The sequence below is a fragment of the Odontomachus brunneus genome, unplaced genomic scaffold (genome assembly GCF_010583005.1).
Source record: "Odontomachus brunneus isolate Ranch 3 - 2012 unplaced genomic scaffold, Obru_v1 Obru_scaffold_098, whole genome shotgun sequence".
Taxonomy (NCBI): domain Eukaryota; kingdom Metazoa; phylum Arthropoda; class Insecta; order Hymenoptera; family Formicidae; genus Odontomachus; species Odontomachus brunneus.
In genome coordinates, this window is record NW_022639548.1 from 712,217 (window position 1) to 731,146 (window position 18,930).

An 18,930-nucleotide genomic window follows, 5' to 3' on the forward strand; every position below is an offset into this window, starting at 1 on the left:
GTTGCGGTGAAAAGACGGCCGACGATGGTGTGCGCGGGGTCGAGCCGATTCCAGTCGATTCCATCTATCCTCGATGCTCCTCGGGGTTAATTGGACATTTTTTATTGTCAATTTGTGATTGAGATCGCCCGGGGTCTTTGTCACCCCGGGGTGGGAATAACTGCGGCGGAGAGCAGGCAGAAAGAGAGTAAAGTAGAGAGAGAAGGAGAGAGAAGCGGTCCCGAAATGGCGCTTTGTCGACGAGCTCGCATTAAGCCACCCCTTTGTGCCTTATCGGAAACCACGAGTATCGGTCGCTCGTCCACATCTTGAGAAAAGTCGTTCCGCGCCGATTGTTCGGACAGTGCGTAAAACGAAATTTGCCGCGATATCGTTCGCGAATTGTTGATGACGTGAATCGCTTAGCTAAAATGCCGGTTGCATCGTACGATAACTGCCCACACTGGGCTACCTCGCATTATCTCTTTTCGTCGTTGCAATGAAAAAAAGACAGACCGCGACAAATAATAGCGCGATATATTGAGTTAGCTGTGAATTTTTTCGCGACGGAGTAAAGGCGTCTGGGCGCGTCGCGAAAAGAAGGGAGGAAGCGCGAACGAGGCGAGAAACACGCGTGTCTGAGAGATGAGGAAAAAGAGCGAAGGGTGGGTTTGAGGGGGGGATGCGTGCGCGTGCGGGCGCGCTTTTCGCTACTTTCGGCCGGCGCATCGCAAACAGGCGGCGAGCACAAGACGAAAGATGAGCGATGAAAGGAGGCGGACAGGACCCCTCGCTTAAATCACGGACCATATCGCTCTCTCACTCTCCTTTTTTCTCTCTTTCCCTCCCTCTATGCTCGCGCCGCGGAAAAAGCTCTGAAATATTAAACGTGCAATTACCGAGCCTATTCAGGGAGATGCATCACGCGACGCGACGCGTCGTGGCGCGCGCTCGCGAAACACATACGAAGAACGGACAGACGAACGGGCGGGTGACGGACAAAGGCAGGAGATAGAGACGCGAGGATGCGCGCGTGCATTCCTTCTCTTTTGCCGCGTGTCGATTCAGCGCGGTGATAAAAAGCGCGCCGTGTATAGGAGAGCTTTCGCGAGCTAGACGCGCGGAACTTGCGTAGCGAAAATGCGACGCGCAGCGCGAATTTGTGATCCCTCTCTCTATCACTGTCGACTCCTCTCTTCCTCCACCTTGCCGCCTGTGTCGAGTCGCGTCATTGTTTCGCTTTTCGATTCCCCGGACTCCATTGCGAATCGTCATTAAAATCGGCGCTATTAAGTATGACGCGACGTGTTGTCATCGAACGACGTCGTCGAGCTCATGGAGATCGCAACGATTTCCATTCATTCTCCGCTTACTCGGGAACTCTTAATCATTGCAGGATATATGATGCATTACAAGACACATGTTTTATCGTCTTGCGACGTCAATCAATCAGCGATATTGTACTTTCGAGTATAATCACTGGCATGGCTGGCTGATTAGATAAGAAAAAAGAGAGGATTTGTTAGTTTACTATAAATAATTCTCAGAAAATATATTTTCCTAGAGAGAGAGAGAGAGAGAGAGAGAGAGAGAGGAAATTCTGTAGTAAAAATTGACAGAGTAATTGACTATCCTTTCATGATATGTTATTTATATCTTTAGAACTGAAATATGCTATTAAGAAATTTGCTAAATTTTTAATGAAATCTCGAGAAACGTAGTAAAACTAAACAGAAAATATAATATATAGATAACTATAAAATATTCTCTCCGTGTGTTTTGGATATATGGAAAATACCTTAAATATACCTAAATATAGATAATAAAATATATAAAGAGCACACTGAAAGAAAAATGTTTAAAAATTAGTAAATATTTATTTCGGTTGATATTAACAGCATATTTATTTAAATATTTTTATTTAAATGGAATAATTTCTTTTATAAAAAAAAACTACGGTTTTCTTAAGGTTTTAAGAAAATATATTTTTTTTCTTATTTAAAAAGTATTTTATATATTTTTAAGTAAATATACTGTTGGTATATTTCACCAAACAAATATTTATTATTTCTTAAATATTTTTTTTCTCTTGATATATATAAAGAAAACTATAATATTCTTTCCATGTATGTATGGAATGTGTTAAATATCTATAAATATATATAATAATATAATGAAAATAACATTCTCTCCGTGTATGGAATAGAGAATGCGCCGTAGAATTTATTGAGAAAACATGTCGCAACCTTTGATCAGTCGACTGTGCATTGAACGCGCTATTAAAGTATCGTACGATAAGTTTTCGATACTCCATAGGGAGATACAATCGTTTATCGCACGAATTTCATGCATATTGATACATCGAAGGTTCCGGGATCTTGAACGTGCTCGAGCCGTCAGCGGCGCACAACAATCCTAGACGCGAGCGAGTCAACACGCCGGACCACACGTCACATATTATTTTCCGTCCCGTTAAGTAAATCGGTGCTAGCGACGTGACAAGAGTGAGAATTTATTCGCGCGATGATCGTCGAGCACCGGGATCATCGTGAACAATATCGGCATTTTAAGAGGAAAAAGTGTCTACTACGCGTTCTCGTTCTCATCAGTTTTAAAGGAAATACGCGGTCAGGCCTTGGTATTCTCGATTCACTGAGCACTTGGAAGGCACTGAGCAATGTCTTTGTTGCTGCAACTAATAAGAAGAATTCTTCTTATTCTGAATTCGATTCAGCAAAGCTTGCAGCAGCATGGCGAAACCAGTTGCTGTCCCGATGGATGTAAATGCGGATGCGGCACTGGAGGATCCGGTTCGGGCCAAACAGGGTCTGGAAGGTACATTTGCAGAATTCTCGTATTCCTCCGTTAAACCCTTTACGATCAAACTCTCTAATACAGTTGTCGGAATGAAGATCTCTGAGTTGCGATCGCAAAGAGCTCTGTGGACCATTCTATCCGCTCGTTTGTGAAATTTAACTATTGAATCTAATCGGCGAAACTGTATCTTTTTGTTTTAGATATGAAAAACGGAACGTGGCCGACTCTGAGCTGCTGGTGTTTGGGTGAGTAAGAAAAATTAATTAAAAAATAGTTAAGTAACGAGTGTTTGTAAGATTTATAAAAATCAATGCGATTTACTCTGAACGTAGTTTTCTACATGCTACTTGCACTAAATAAGCTGCTCGAAACAATCAAGGGATCGCTTATATTGATATTATACACACAATAAGTAATTCAAATATCTGATACATTTTTCAGTATGTCAAGTCGCAATTTTCAATATAAATATATATATATATAAATATGAAATTTTTATTATTTATATATTTTTTTAAATTATTTCTCGCAATTATTTATTCAGTGTGATCCCCTAATTTTTTCGACAGATATTTTCGAATAGTATACTTCAGAATTACAAGTCAAGAGTTAACTAGCTAATAGGAAAAACGAAATAGAAAAACGTGTGTGAAGAGAGATCCTATAACATAATATATAATAAATTTAAATTGAAACATACAACTTTCATTTTATAATCTGTTTATCTCATTGCGTATATTACAGAATAACTGATATCTCACATAACTCAAAGTATCATCAACTTCGTGATCGAGTAATATTGACTCGTACTAATTCCATTTATATTTTCAATAATAATATTTTCGATCCTCAGTTATCGTTCGTTCTAAGTGTAATCGTATTATTATTGGCCTTGTATGAATTCATCCTTTCTTATCATTTCTTTTTACTTGTAGTAACTCGTCCCGATGTTTTCTAGATCATGCTTTTGCTCGTGTACTTAGCTACAGAAAGAACGTGCACTCCACGTATAAAAAGAAAAAAGCGGTACGGTCATGAATGAAAAAAAAAAGATGCGTATATGAACAGTTTTCTGATTTTAGTTTATCCCGATATTTGTAAGAAAAGAAAAATAGTGAAATAGACACGTGCGGTATTGCTTTTTGTTTCACGTCTTTACGTCGAACTGTTCGTGAGTCGATCTAAAGCCAATTTTATAATGGTAGTAAGTAATAAGAAGTAGAAAATAACAGTAAGAAATTAACCAATCGCAGTCGAATGTAAGAAGAATAATTAACGGATTGTTGGTCAATTTCTTATTCTTACTTCCTACTTTTTACTGCTCACTATTGTAGAATGAACTCAAAGTAAAAATAAAAATTTAGCGTCGCGTGAAAGCCAAGCGCGTTGCCCGGGCGACAGGCGGCCACGCGATGACGTATCCACCTTGTACGTCAACGGGCCGAGCGCGAGCACGTGGTCGCGAGAACGTATGCGCATGCGCTAGTTGAGCGGTTGCCTCGCAACGAGTCGCGCGATCAGCTGGTGACGCGAGCCGGTAGTGCGAGCAGGAGGACCGCATGCTTCGCGTCGGACTCGCTCGCGCATTCGCGTAGCGTACAGCTACCGCGTTTCGGCAACGCGGAACGATCGAGAACGCGGCTCGATAAGACGGTCGATAATTATACTTCTAGAGGTCGTAGAGACTTGCAGGGAAATTGTTGGGAAGCTGAGAGTCCCACGTTTTTGATGGACGTGTAGTCGGTTTTCATGAACGTAAGAATAAACTGATAAAATTATATTATCGTGATAAGAAATATAGTTGCTTAAGATTGATGATATTATTCTTAATGTGCAAAGTGCAATTATGAAATAAGAAATATGATTGAGAGTTCTTTTTCTGATGTTGATATCTCCGGACATAATTTGTTTCGCGAAATTATACGGGAAGTATTTTGTGAGTTATATTAGCCAGTTGGTCTTTACTTGTGATTTCAAGTATTCTGAGAGGGACATTATTATCGAATTGGCGCATTGTGAAATTGCGCTACCAAAACGCAGCGCGCGCTGTTGTTTCACGCGTGCTGATAGATTTCGTGTTTGACGCGGTTTTCGATTTTCAAGTTTAAAGCAGAATTCTTTACGAAAAGTATAGAGATCGAGAATATGAAACTAGAGTCCTTTGGTTGCGATTACGTTTGTTGAAGAAAAAGAGATACAAATTTCGGATGGATTATACTTTGCTTGCGTATTCATGGATAGATTTTGCAGTCGTTGGGATATCTAATTATTGAATTGTCATGCTTTTCGCGTTGCAATTACACAAACTGATCTCCGCGCAAGTAAAACGGAAGAGTCTCAGTTTCGCAGAAGTTCTCATGCGTGAGAATCTCACGCTAGCCTCTGATCATTTCGTTCGCGCACCAAGTTGATCGATTTCGCGATCGACCCTATGATTTGTAGTTTCTTGCACGCGATTCACGAGTATATTTCAACAATACCGATATGCGACAGACGCGATGACGGACACATCCAACAGATAGAATTGTAAATTCCGATTTCGTCTTTCATCGATCGAATTCGAACAGAATCCATTCCAAAACGAATCGAAGCTTTCCGTTGACGCGCGTCCAAGCGCGAACCGTTAACCGGCGTTAAAACGTGAATATTAATCGCGAGTGGCGAGTGCAATATAGCGAGGTGCAATCAACGCGGGACGACGCGGGACAGTGGAAACTGGTCGCTACCACGGACTTCCGGATGCAGCGGCCGAGTTTTGCTCGAGTGGACCAGTCTGGACGCCGTCGCCGCTGAATATCAACGCGAACTGGTGAGCTAATTTCAAGGCTCACAGAGCAACGTATAATGTAGTCCGCGCGCACTCGTAAATCGCATTGATTTTTCACAAAAAAGGGGAGAGTGGTTGTACGCTGTATGCACCTTGTTCTCTAACACGTCGATTGTCACTGGGGTAACTGATGGCCGACAAAATGATGCTGCCTCGTTTCATTATTTCACGCATAAGACACGATCGATTGCATATCACTAACTGAATGTACGGCCAGAAACGAGTCACTGAAAACGAGCTTTTAGACATGCGTCATGAGATATGTCTATTTATCGTGTTTTTGGTTATTCAAATTCTAATAAAAGCTTAGAAATAATTCATAGAAATCGGAGGCAGTAGCAGTCAACATGTTAAAATTTATACATTATTTGAGAACATTTTAATGATTTAATGAGTATTCTCATAATATATGTGCAATTGAAAATGCACATATATGTCGTGAGCTGATAGTAGCTGATCATAGTATAAGTGGTAGTTTAAGAAATTAAACAGTAATCAGTTGCGTTCCGAAAATTAATAAGTGACGGATTATAATTGAGTATGAAATTTTGATCGCTTATGACTAAAAGAACATCAAAAGGAATTCGATATCTTCGTATTTCTGAATTCAATTCGTTGAATATTGAGGTCTGCCAAGTTTAAAGTTATAAGACGACATACTCTCTTAAAGTGAATAAGTGAAACATCATTGAAAACAGTAAATATAACTGATTTGCAGCTATAAGTACAGCACTGAAACTGCTCAGTGCTATACTTATAACTGATACCAGTGACTATTCACTGATTCACTTTAAGAGAGTAAGCATAAAAATGCGAGTCTGTTGAAGCACCGCGCGCACGTAACCAAGTCGCCAACTGGGATTCCACCGTTGCCACAATCAAACGCGCGTTTCGCGATGCAGTCTACTTCCTAAATTACGTTGCGTCCGAACCACCCGTTACGTACGCGTATGCACACGCGCATAAGACAGAGGAAGAGGTCGACGCGCATCACGTATAGCTATACATTATCTAGCAGCCATTTCGGCTGGCATCATGGCGTGGCCGCCGGAGTTTACGGGCTGCTCCATCACGCGAGAGCTTAGCTTATCTCAATGCGACACAACATATCTGAGGCTTCCGTCTCCCGTCGGCGGGAAAACTACTGTCGACCGCGACAGGTGGTGCCTTCGGAGCAGCTCGCGGTCAAAGGATACGCGGCCGTAGCCGGCCGCTCGTTTTAGGAAGTTCCGTCGAAGATTAACTCGGCGATTTATCGCCCGAGGGAAGGTAGATTCGGACGCGGTATAGCCGCGGAAGTGGCTGATCATTAACCGGGGGCTATCGTCGTCGTTCTGCGTGATGGTAATTCGTACAATGACTTAGCCGCCCTCTCCTCCCCCCTGTCATGCCTTGATATCGGCAGAATTTTCCTTACCACTGATAACTCGCTCGTGTTATTCACATCCTCTTCACATGGCGCGATTAGAAAATAAATATTCCACACGGAAAAGAAGGTTTGATTGAATTAACCAAATATCTGGTCCAATATGAACGATCCAGAAATTCCGATTGAAGTAACCCGAATTCTATTTAAGTCAACCAAAAATCTTGTTAACTTAAACAAAATTCGGATTACTTCAATCGGAATTTCTGGATCGTTCATTCAACCGATATTTGGTTAATTCAACCAAACCTTCTTTTCCGTACAGGATTGCATTCCAAAACGTTCTTTTTGAGGAAAATTTTAATATCTATAGTTCACGTTGCATATACTATAGAATATCGAGTAAAATTTCTTCAAAAGACGTTTTGGAGTGCAATGGACTATCTCAACATTTTTTGCCCGCATTGAATCTTCATTGAGAGAAAAAATATTTAAGAAATAACAAATATTTATTCGGTGGTGCTTGTAACATATTTACGCACGTCAAGAGGTCCCAGTGACTCAATAAAAAAGCATAAGCAATTTTATATTTTTAATAAATAATTAATGAGATTGTAAAACTAACGTTTATATAAAACTATGATGTCAGATTGAAAAAATATAGGGGATAAAATAAACCAATAAATACTAATTATATAATTTTAATGAGATATTAGATAACCGGGTGCACCAGTAATTGAATTGAAAAATTAAACGTACCTGAATTATCGAATAATGCACATTCGATGATTGAATGCTCATTAAATAATATTGCAAATTAGCATAAAATATCTTTTAATAAAATTTCAAAGAGAAACTCTTTTTTAGAAATGTTAAATACATAATTATTAAAATTATTTCATCTTCGATATTACTACGACATTTATCCGAATATTAAATATTTCTTAGATCAGAAAATACACATTTCCTTAAAATCCAAGCTGAAAGTCGTTCATTTTGTTTAAATAAAATAATTCAGATTTAAGTAAATACATCATTAATACCTATACTGAGTAAATATCTTTTATTTTATGAATATTTTTGCTCTCAGTGTTCAATCTTAAAAATTAGGAAAAGACTCAGCGTGAGCGCGTATAACATTAACTGATAGCGTCGAAAGTGATGCACTCTCTCGATGTCTCCTCGCGGCGGAGACGCGCGACCTCGAAGGGTGGTGTTTCCTTTTTTCCTCCGCGGCACTCAAGTTCTCCCCCGAGAATCGGCGCGACCGTGAGACGCGAAGTAGCGGCGAACAATCCCTGCTCCTCCGCCCTCGGTTCTCCGCCCTCGACCGGGGACCTTCGAGGACGGAGTGACATCGCGGGGGAGAGTGGAGACGCCACTTACGCCGCGCAAACATTCCACCTCCGGGTCATGTCGTCCCCCTTTTTCCGTGTTTCTCGTCCGTATAGCCGGAAGGCCCGGCAACTGGGAGGAAAGTAGGCGCGTCAGAGCGGCGGAAGGAGAGGAAGACTGCGAGACGGGAGGTTGCTCTCTCCTCGGGGTCGGCCTGTGTCCACAAGGTGCCGGCGTGAGTGGGCGAGGGCGGCCAGGGGGGACGACGGCTCCGTCGTAGAGTACACAGTCGCCATAACCGACGAGTCGTCGCGCTGAATGACCCGGGCGTGTATAAAATGCATGGGATTTCACTCTAATGCCGACCAGGGAGTTTGCCCGGGAGCGTATTTAGCTCCGGCAGATGTATGTAACAGGTCCCTTTTGAGCCGGTCGGCGCGAGAGACGAAATGGGACCGGGGCCGGGCCAAAGGATGTGCACACATCCGTAATCCTTGCTCCGCGCGGAATTACGAATAGGCCTCGTGGGAGAACCCCGATAACGCCGGCCGATCTTTAACGCTCAACCCCGCGATGACTTTCACGTCGGGCTTTATAATCTACGCGTCGCGCCCCACACATACACACGCGATCGCGTGAGTAGCTGTCCGCTGACGCATCGAGAATCGCAAATTATCGTCGTCTAGGTAGTGCGGACGCAACGTTCGCAGAAGCCCAGCCAACCCTTTGGCGTTCGAACTCGTATCATTCTCTCCACCGTCTTTCCCGCTCGTGTATTCACCGCGTTACTCCGTAGGATCCATCCCTGTTCTTCCCGCGCTTAATATTTCGCGATTCTTCATCCCTTCATCATCCCGGACTGATTAAGTTTTCACGAGCGAGCTTCCGCGAGTGGAGCGCGCGCGCAGTCACTACAATCTACATGGAAATCGCGATGATGGGCGAGCAAGTGTGGCGAAGAATTTCCAACGCGAGTTAACATTAAATGATATTTCTCCGGCGGAATTAACATCGCGCGAGCGCGAGAGGGGAGGGAGAGTAAAGAAAGAAAATATTACAATCGTCCGGCGGGCAGTGTAACGTATGAGCTCCAATTTAAATATTCATGAAATCTCCATGGTTTGCTGATTACGCTACGCTCTATGCTAGATATATCTGTAAAATCTCTTTTATTATACTGCAAAATTAACCTTTAACTAGTTGAACTACCAGCTCCCCCCGCCATCTTTTCACCCATGACGAGATGCATGTAATATTATTTCACTAAACCCTCGTCGCGTGCGCTCGCGCACGCGCCTAGAACTAATGTTTAATCACGCCGGAAGAAGAACTTCGCCCCGACTAAATATACAACGCTCACAGTCTTCAACTCTATCACCCCCTGTCCCTGCGTCTATTCGATCGTATCCTCTGTTGTTATGTCGCGCACGTTACCGTGACTTCTGAGTGCAGTTTTCAAATATGCCGAAAAAAGGAGAAAGAGCGATATCGCTTCGCGACGCCCCGGGAAGTTAGTCGCGCGACGTGTAAAGTTCCGCGATCCGGATTTCGTGCGCGAGCGCGCGCACGCTGAGGAAAAGAACGAGGACACCGGGGACAAGAAGCCGGGGGATTCCGCGAGGTGAAGTCAAACAAATCATATAAGATAACATTAAGGCGGTGGCAGCGCGATCGGGGGCCGGCGGATATCGACGAGATATATACTCGGCGCCCCGCGCTCCACTCGAGGGTGGGTGGTGGATATCTCTCGACGAGGGAAACAAAACGGGTTCGTGAAAGGAGGAGTACGCGGGGCGGCTGTGAGGGCACGTAGGTGGTGGAGGAGACGTCGCTTCATGCGGTGGACGAAGGAAGACAAGAGAGAGCGCGCGAGAGAGAGAGAGAGAGAGAGAGAGAGAGAGAGAAAGACGCGCGAAGGGAAGCTGAACACCCTGGGGAGCCGACAGCTCGTTACGCGAGACGTGGTGCAACTATCCCGGCTTCCCCACCCTCTCTTCCTAGATTCTCTTCTTCACTCCATCCGTCTCTCCCTCGGCCTCGCTCTTTCTCCTTTCTTTCACTCTGATCTATCTCCGTCTCGTCTACTGCTCTTTCCTGTCTTCTCTCTTTCTCGCCTCCTCTGTCTCCTCTTGTTCGCATCTCTATCTTCTCTCCGTCCTCCGCGACACCTTTCGAGCTTACGACGGTCGGAGTAATGTCTCACCCGTCTCCCTCTCAGCCCTCACTGCCGCCCGCGTATGTAACGCCTGTGTATCCTGCGTGTACGTATTACTACTCAGTAACAAGTGGGTATTACAGCGAGGGTTGGCGATGCCATTACTGTCCCGAGCGGCCCGGCTTTCCCGACTAAGGGGATGGTGTGTCGCGCCATCGATGGCGAGCGCACGGTTTATGCGTCGCGCTAGTTACACGTCCCTTACACACCCCCCTGTCACCGGCTCGCCATAGTTTTCCAGATCGTGGTTACGATGCGAGTTATCGCGCCGCCGAGAGAGCAAGCGTGCTTCCTCTTCGGCTAACTGAATTACGTAAAAGTACCCCTCCAAGGTCGCGATGTACTCGCGACGCCCGTCCTTACCAATGAAATGGAATACGTGATTGCGCGGACTGAAATTTTAACTATTCGCTCGCCACCGTCAAGTCCACGCGTCCCGGGATTAACGTTGATTACTTGGCACGTCGGAATTTGCTCGTCGATATCACGTAGCGTCTCTCGTCACCGGGGCTTGAAAAAGAAGTAAGATCATTAGCGGCATCGAAGTCTCTCATACCGAGAGAATTTCATAGTAAAAATCACTCGAGAATTTTGTAGCCGAGGAATAGATCGACGTTCTGCAGTAATCGACTATCCTCTCATTTCATGTAGGCTTATATTTTAGAAATTTAAAGGTGTTACACTGAGAGAACAAATCTAAGAAATAAAAGATATTTATTAATATATAACATATTTACTTATATATCCCAATATATATATATATATATATATATATATATAATATTTCTCACAAATAAGGAAATATATATTTTCTTAAAACATTAGCTTTTCTGGAAAGTAATTGTTTATTCTATTTAAATAAAAGAATTTAAATCTGAGAGTAAATTAGTATTAAAAAAATATATCTTTTAATTTTTAAATATTTTTCTGAATATACTAAAAAATTTGCTTTGTGTCTAAAGAAATTGACTATGATAGACTGACTGTCTATTCCCGCATTACCAGAAACATATAGTCAAATTGAAAAGAATTTATATGAAAAAATAAAAATTATATATCCCTTCGTATATTAATTAGTCCAAGTCACAAGCTTTCACAAAACTACTTCGAAAAAATTCCCTCTGTCGAGTTTCCAAACGCCGAAGAAGTAAATTTAGAAAGTAATTTTAGTATACGAGCTACGTAGTAATACAAACGAATAATTCTGACGATACCCTTTCGAGCGGACGATATTTAATCCTTTTTCCGAGAGTGGATGCTTCCCGTGGACCGCGTCGTATATTCCCGATTAAAAATGTGTTCGTAGTTGCCGCGAGCGTCCCATTCGTTTCTTCGGCCACGAAACTTCCAGACAATTATCTGAAGTACACCTCTATATTTTCCCGAAAAGCGGTAAAAATCCTTGCCGACTGCCTTTTTTCGTGCGTTCGCCGCGAAAGGAGCGCGAGATGGTGGTCGCGACGGAGCGGCGAGTAAAGCGAGAAAGAGAGAAGTGGAGGGCACGGTAATGACTGTCGCTACTTTTCCGCCGTGTCGGAAGCGCATTGCGCCATTTCCGTCAGACCGGAAGTGCGGTAACAAAGCGCTTCCGGCGTGCGGTCTCAAGGAGGTTGTTACGACGAGCGCGAGTGAGCGCGCGGGAGCACTCGGTGACATTTCAATGAACTTTGCGGCGGGTACCGTTCTCTTCCTAAAGTTCAACGGGTCTAACGTGCGTTTCGGGTGTTGACGAACCGGCGGTATTAAGTGTCCTATTGTGCGGCTTCGTGAGCGATATTAACTCGACGACTGCCGCGGCGATTCCGCCGTGGCGGAATCGCGCCGTGTGTAGCCGAGCAAAATCGTGAGCCATTAAGCCCCGTACTCTTACGACGAGGAAAGACATTCGTTAGTCGAACGAGCCCGCGGTCGGGCACGCGTGCGCGCGCGCGAGCGAGAGAGAGCGAGAGAGAGAGAGAGAGAGAAAGCGGGCTCGTTTCCGCGGCACGCGTTGCATGTCGTCGTTATGCGCGTCTTGCAAATCGCGGAAACTGTCGGGAGAAATTGTCATGGCTGACACTCGGATCGCTCCCGACAGTCTCGGAATTTCAGCCTCACCTTTTCAGACTTGAACCTTCCAACATCTGCATACTTTGAAGGATCAGTGGATGTGTAATACACATGAAATCCTACTTAATGCCTCTAAATGGCAGAAAATGTACAAAATGCCACTTGTAGGTTCTTGAGGTTGAGGCTTCGCGGAGTATCAAAGTGGTCGTTAAATGAAATATGGAGTACGAAAATATAACCAAAATTTTGACTCGGGGGCTGCGTTGTCGACTGTAGGTGCTAAGTATGACTTCAATTTTCACGTATATTAAAGCATACATCGATCCCGAGTCGAAATTTTAGTTTTACCTTAGATCTGAAATATCTAACATCTGTATATTCTGGAAAATCAGAGTATATATAGTACACATAGAAACTGAAATCCAACTTAGCGTCTCTAAGTGACAGAAAACTCGAACTTATCTAACTTGTTTGAATTAACTTAAAACTAAACAATTCTTTTTCGGATAAAGACTTAATAAACTTAGATTAAGATTTAAACGCTGCTTGCTTCTCGTCATTTTTGGCGACAACGATACTTTATTGCTATGCCTAACTAAATATATACGTAAGGTTATTATCATTAACATTATAGTAACATTTGCTCCAAAAAATATTTATCCCGACTATAATTCATTTACTGAGTACTTATAGTCACAAATACCAATCACACGTGTTTCAGCTTGAGCTCTTACAAACTCTAAAAAACTCCTACACATATAATTTGAGTCTTTCTAGACATAGAGTGGAAAGAATTATCGTCGTCACACATATATGTGACACGCTGGTAGCGAACGGTGCAAGTCCATAGTTTTCTGTTACGTCTGGGTTTGCAGTCACGGTTCACGCACGTTAACACCGACGGGATCTCATCCGAACGCGATGAAAAACGAAGAGAGCGCTTCTTCTCTAAGGAACGATTGTAGATTCGCGAATTGCGAGCTACCGTACCGCGCGAATCGTGCAAAACGCATACACGCGAGCTGAAAGACCTCCTGATATCGTCTTCAATTGCGAAGCGCGCAGTGACATAACTTTTTCAGTGCGAACGCGCGGAATAAAGGTGGCGCGGTCTAGGAGCCGGTGTTATTTTATGAAAATTGCATCTCCCGTGCGTTCACTATCCGCCTTCCGAAGCGGCAGAACCCGCACACGTTACACCGGGAACATACATTACGTGCATCGTGCGCGATTAATGCGTCTGTTGTGTTATTTCGAATACCGTGCATTCGCGCATCAGCCTGCATGCGGCCCGTAGGTTAAATTTCATATATCGTGTTCCCGAAAGAGAGAGAGAGGGAGATAGAGAGAAAGAGAATGAAGGGAGGGAGAAGAGAGTTGCCTGCAATCTGAAAATACCAGTTACAGAATCAAAAAACTCCGGTTGCAGAGGTTCCGTTTATGTGAGGTCGATTCGAAATCACGTTGCGAAACGCTAAATTGTATCACCCGGTCGACGCGTGAAAAGATATAATATCTCAGCAGAAACATGACAATGCATTAATGACGTACTGATGACGTCAGAGACGTCATTTTCTGGGGCATAACGCGCGATTAAACGTGGAGTCACAAGGCCCGACAAGATTCCATCAATCGGAGCGGCTTTGCGCTCGAGTGGAGGAAATATTTAGGAGCACCCGCCGAAAAGAGGAGAAGCTACTCGCGCGGACGTAAAAGATAAAATTAATATTTCCGACGTGAAGTCGCTCTCAAGACTTGTCCGCGCCGAGAAGTTACGCGCATTCCCGTCTTACGTCGTATCTCGAGAACACTTTATTTCTCACGATTAAAGTTTCGAAGTCGCGGGTACAAAATTTTGGCAGAGAGATTCGCCGGTGATAAATAAGATCTGGTCGGAACTTCCAACGCGCAAGGTCGTCCTTACGTAACACAAAAGCGTGTGACATTTGTCCCGGCTACAAGTCCGTATCAAAAGAGAGCGCTCCATTTTTCACGATTCAACATTTTCTTTTCCTCGGCTCCGCGCTGGCACAAACGTCGTTCGATCCTCGGACTCGAGCCCGACGCGTCCCGATTGTTGTGACGCGCGACTACCGACGGCGGCGTCCACTGTGTCGTGATTTCGGCTACGCGTCGTAAATTATGTCCCTTCGGATTCTACCACCGAAATAAAACGCTGGAACGGTGGTCACGAGAGGTCGAGTGATGGGGTTGCGGGGGAAGGGCGACCGAGAGCGCGCGCACGCGTCGTAAAAACGTAAAAATGCGACGGTAGGCAAAGGTAGGAGAACAGCGCCGAGGGAGATAGAGGGAGTCCGGCAAACGGAAAGAGCGAGAAAATGTGAGATAGAGAGAGGAGAGAGGGGGGAGAGGGAGAGTGCTAACAAGGGGATGGGAGCGGCAGGGAACGGGCACAATTAAAATTAGCGCAATTCAGTCACTCGCCGGTAATTCGCGTGCCTGGCATTTATATTATTAAGTCGCACGAATTTCTCTCGCCACTTCAGCGTCTGTGTGCGTGCGCTTGCACCACCCTCCCCCTCCTGCCCGGCATGGCCTCCTCGTCAGGCTCTCGTCTATCGGTGTATATAACCCCTCTCGTGCACTATTCACATCGTCCTTTCTCGCGCGTTTTCTCGGCGCGACCGAACGTCGCTTCGTTGCCGCGATTATCCGTCAGCAAGGAAGTAATTCCGGGTTTCGAAGTGAATTACGTCTAATTGCTCTTATTGCGAGGACGAGACGGCTTTATTATTCCCTCTTCAATCTCGCCCTCCGACCGCGCCGTTATTCGACTTTTCAAGCTCGCACCTCCCTCCCTCCCTCCTTCCCCCCGGCTGCGCCCTATTCCGGCTGCGCTGCCGTCGCCGCCGCGTTTCCACGTCCGTGCTTTTTCCACGTGCGGCAAAAACACCGCGTTCCAAATGAACGTAGCCCGAGCCCGGCTGCGAGTAATTCTCGTTAACCCGCTATTTCACTTCGTCGGCCGGAGAGATTGGTATGATAAACGTCAGCGTCAGCTCGTTCGCGAATGGACGAACCGTTCCGAATCTCCGCGTTAGAGCCGTTTCCGATAAAGTTTGCACCCGTGATTTCCGGCGCTAATATTTACGGGATTAAGCCACTGATAGGACCGGAGATGTAATATCTTCCTACCAATAGAGCTCCGCGATATGCTTTTGCAAACCACGTGCGGCTGGTATTTTTTTATGAATTATTTCCCAGTCGCCATTCATGGAAACTTGGTTTTTAAACTTTCCAGGGAGAATCCCCCTTCGCGATTATAATATATTAAATATCACGCAATATATAAACAGAGAATTGAACTATATATATCGTGTAATATCTTTCTCCCGATGGTGCTATTGCATACAAAGCTTCTGAAATTTTTTATGAATTATTTCCCACATATAGTCGTCATTAATGAAATCCGATGTTTAAACTTTTCAGGAAATATCTCTTCGCGATTATAATATATTAAACGTAATATATTATAACATAATATACACAAAGAATTGGATTATATATCATGCAATATTTCTTCCAATCTTTCTCTCAACGGTTTCGCAATGCACACCACCTGCTGCAGATATTTTTTATGAATTCCCAGTCCCCATTTATAAAACTCAATTTTTAAACTTTTCAACAAATCCCCTTCTCGATTATAATATATTGAATACAACATAATATACAAAAAAAAATCAGATTAAAGTAACAAGATGCAATTTAAGATAGATTTTTGATGTCGGAAATCGATTTGCTTACCTTTGGATGTGTTCTCCTAGGAAACGCTACCTTTGGGTCGATCTGAAACGAGAAAACAGTCGAGATTGAAAACGCAAAATTTTTTAAAGCTTAACAGACAAGAATATCGCGAAGCAACGACAAAAACTTACGTTTAGCGCGCGGTGTTACTTTAAGTTTCGCGACGGATAAGTCTCGAACTACCTCGTGACCCCTGCAAACCATCTCGCTAAGAGAGAGGATGCAGCCGCGAAAAGAACATTACGCGGCGCACGCGAATCCAAACTCGGAAACAAATCTTATTCGTTCGCGAGTATTCGCGATGACAAGGCTAGCGAGAGAGAATATGTGTGAGAGTGTGTGTGTGTGTAAGAAAGAAAGAGAAAGAGAGAAATATGAAAATACGTATTATACGTGAGCGCAGTGGGAAAACGTGGAAAAGACAGGAAACAAGAATGGACGAACGAACAAAGAGGAGGCTCTCGCCGGACTGTTTTCCCAGTTGAAATCCCCATTACAATTAATTACATAGTAATAAAGAGTAGGTGCTCGAGAACTCCGAGAGTCGACTAAACCGAGCTCTCGGTTGCCCTCGCCGCCGTCGCCGCCGCGGCCGGGCAGCGGGGCCGCCTCTTTTCACTTCGCGGACGATCCCGAGGGGGATGAACACACCGGCTAAGTCGGACGTAAGCGCACCTTACGTTCCGGACTCTGGCTAAAAAGCGAAGGCTGGAACGGCCCTGAGAAACCCGCCGCGGGAAAGCCGGGAAACTTCCGCGCGCGCGACAGCCGCGTAAATTTTCAACCCGCCGGCGGACCGACCCACTCGAATGCTCCCCTTTGTTCCCCGATTTCTTTCCGGGCAGCATCCCCTTGCCATTTAACATTTATCATGGAAAGACGAGTTAATTCCGATCGATAAGTATGTAAAGTGTCCAACGGCGTGAGTGTTAAGTCTGATCTACAATGTGTTCTTAGCTTCTTGCTTCTTACCTTCTGCCTGGCTCAAGACTTTAAGGCTTAAATCAGAAAGAGATCAAGAGAAGAAAGCGGGAGGCAAAGAGCGTATTGCAGATCGCGGGCTTTAAAGTACAAGTATTCGCACGCTCCTTCTACATTTCCGCGCAGAATTTTATTATCCAATTAGGATCGCCTCGCGAAGCAGTATCCTCGCGATGTGAGGCTCTACTATACCCGGCTTCCGCATCGACACCGAGGCGAAACGCGATGACGGCTATTTGATAGCTTCCATGTGTCACGGATTCAAATCTCGGCTAGTCATCCCAAATATCCATCTAGGATACTTCCGAGCACTTTGGTCATCAAAGGACCTAATCTCAAATTCCCGAACTGTTGCCGGTCGAGACGAATAGGTCTATTTATGCTGATTAGTAATGCTTTTGGATCACACGACTTCACCCCATTAGGGCCGCTACTACGTTTTCCTTTTGACCAGCCGTTCTGGTCCGCATTTCTTAACGGTTTCATGCCGCGCATTTATAATCGATATCGGCAAAGCGATTATTTGAGGTCTATGTGAATCGTGCATTCATTACATCGTCAATATGCCAAGTAATCTCCATAGAAATGTGTTTTACGAGGGTGCTCTTCCCTTACAAGCTGCACGCGAAAAAAACGGAGTCTAAGCCTGCATAGATATATTTTTCTAAATTTCCTTATATGCAACGTACACTGAGAAAAAATGTCTTACTATAAATTATGAGGCCAAAACAATGATTTTAACAATTAATTTTCTGTCTGGAATCGAAATAGAAATACTAAGGAAACTCGTGATTGTTTTTAGTCAGTAATGTTAATAAACTTTTATTATACAGAGAAACAGAGAATTCCATTTTTATATCAATTATTCAACAAAATAAAATTTCATTTTTATATTAACTATTCAATAGAGTAAAATGTCAAAAAATAAGATATTCCCGAAATAATTTGAGTATTTTATCGAATAATGATATTACTTGGAAAGCCGATGTTTTACTTAATTCTAACGAACAAAAACTAGAAAAAATATTGAAAAACTTTTTTATTTCTCTCCATTTAAAATCTTTGAAACATTAATGCTTCTATCCAGAACCTACAATTATTTTGGGAAATCGAGTTCCCAATTGCATTCCAAGAAATTTTCAATGCGGGAATTAATGCTAGAAAAGAAAACATCCTTAACTTATTCTCATGTTAGCAACGCGATTATAGATCGTTGTGATTATTTCTGAGATTTTTATAAAGTGAACAGAATATTCGTGCGATTTTTAATGACGCTCGTCGAGGATCCCCATTACAACGCTATCACCGGCATTCGCGAAGCTACCTCGACGAGCTGGAAAATCTCGGTTTTCTCTCGTTCCTTCGTCTGACGTCTTCGCGAGACAACGATCGCGATCTCGAATTATTTTATCGAGTCGGTGCGCGAGTTTTCCAACGCTCGTGCTCGCCCGCGTCCGCTTGTAATTAGCCCTGAGAGTGTGCGCGCTACTTAAAAAAGAAAGAAAAGAAAGGAGGAAGAAAGAGTATATTCTTTCCCTCTCTCTTTCTCTCTCTATCTCTCTCTCTCTCTCTCTCTCTCTCTCTCTCTCTCTCTCT

The 18,930-nt window shown here is 43.9% G+C and overlaps 1 protein-coding gene across 9 annotated transcripts in view; it reads right to left on the bottom strand.

Moving 5' to 3' along the window:
- The window catches only part of LOC116848714 (RNA-binding protein Musashi homolog Rbp6), a 926,784-nt gene that overhangs the window by 319,336 nt on the left and 588,518 nt on the right, over positions 1 to 18,930 (bottom strand). For all 9 annotated transcript variants that reach the window (XM_032825098.1, XM_032825097.1, XM_032825095.1 and 6 more), the window contains one exon: positions 16,354 to 16,395. In XM_032825098.1, the coding sequence (XP_032680989.1) occupies positions 16,354 to 16,395 (42 nt within the window). The remainder of the gene's footprint in view (positions 1 to 16,353; positions 16,396 to 18,930) is intronic.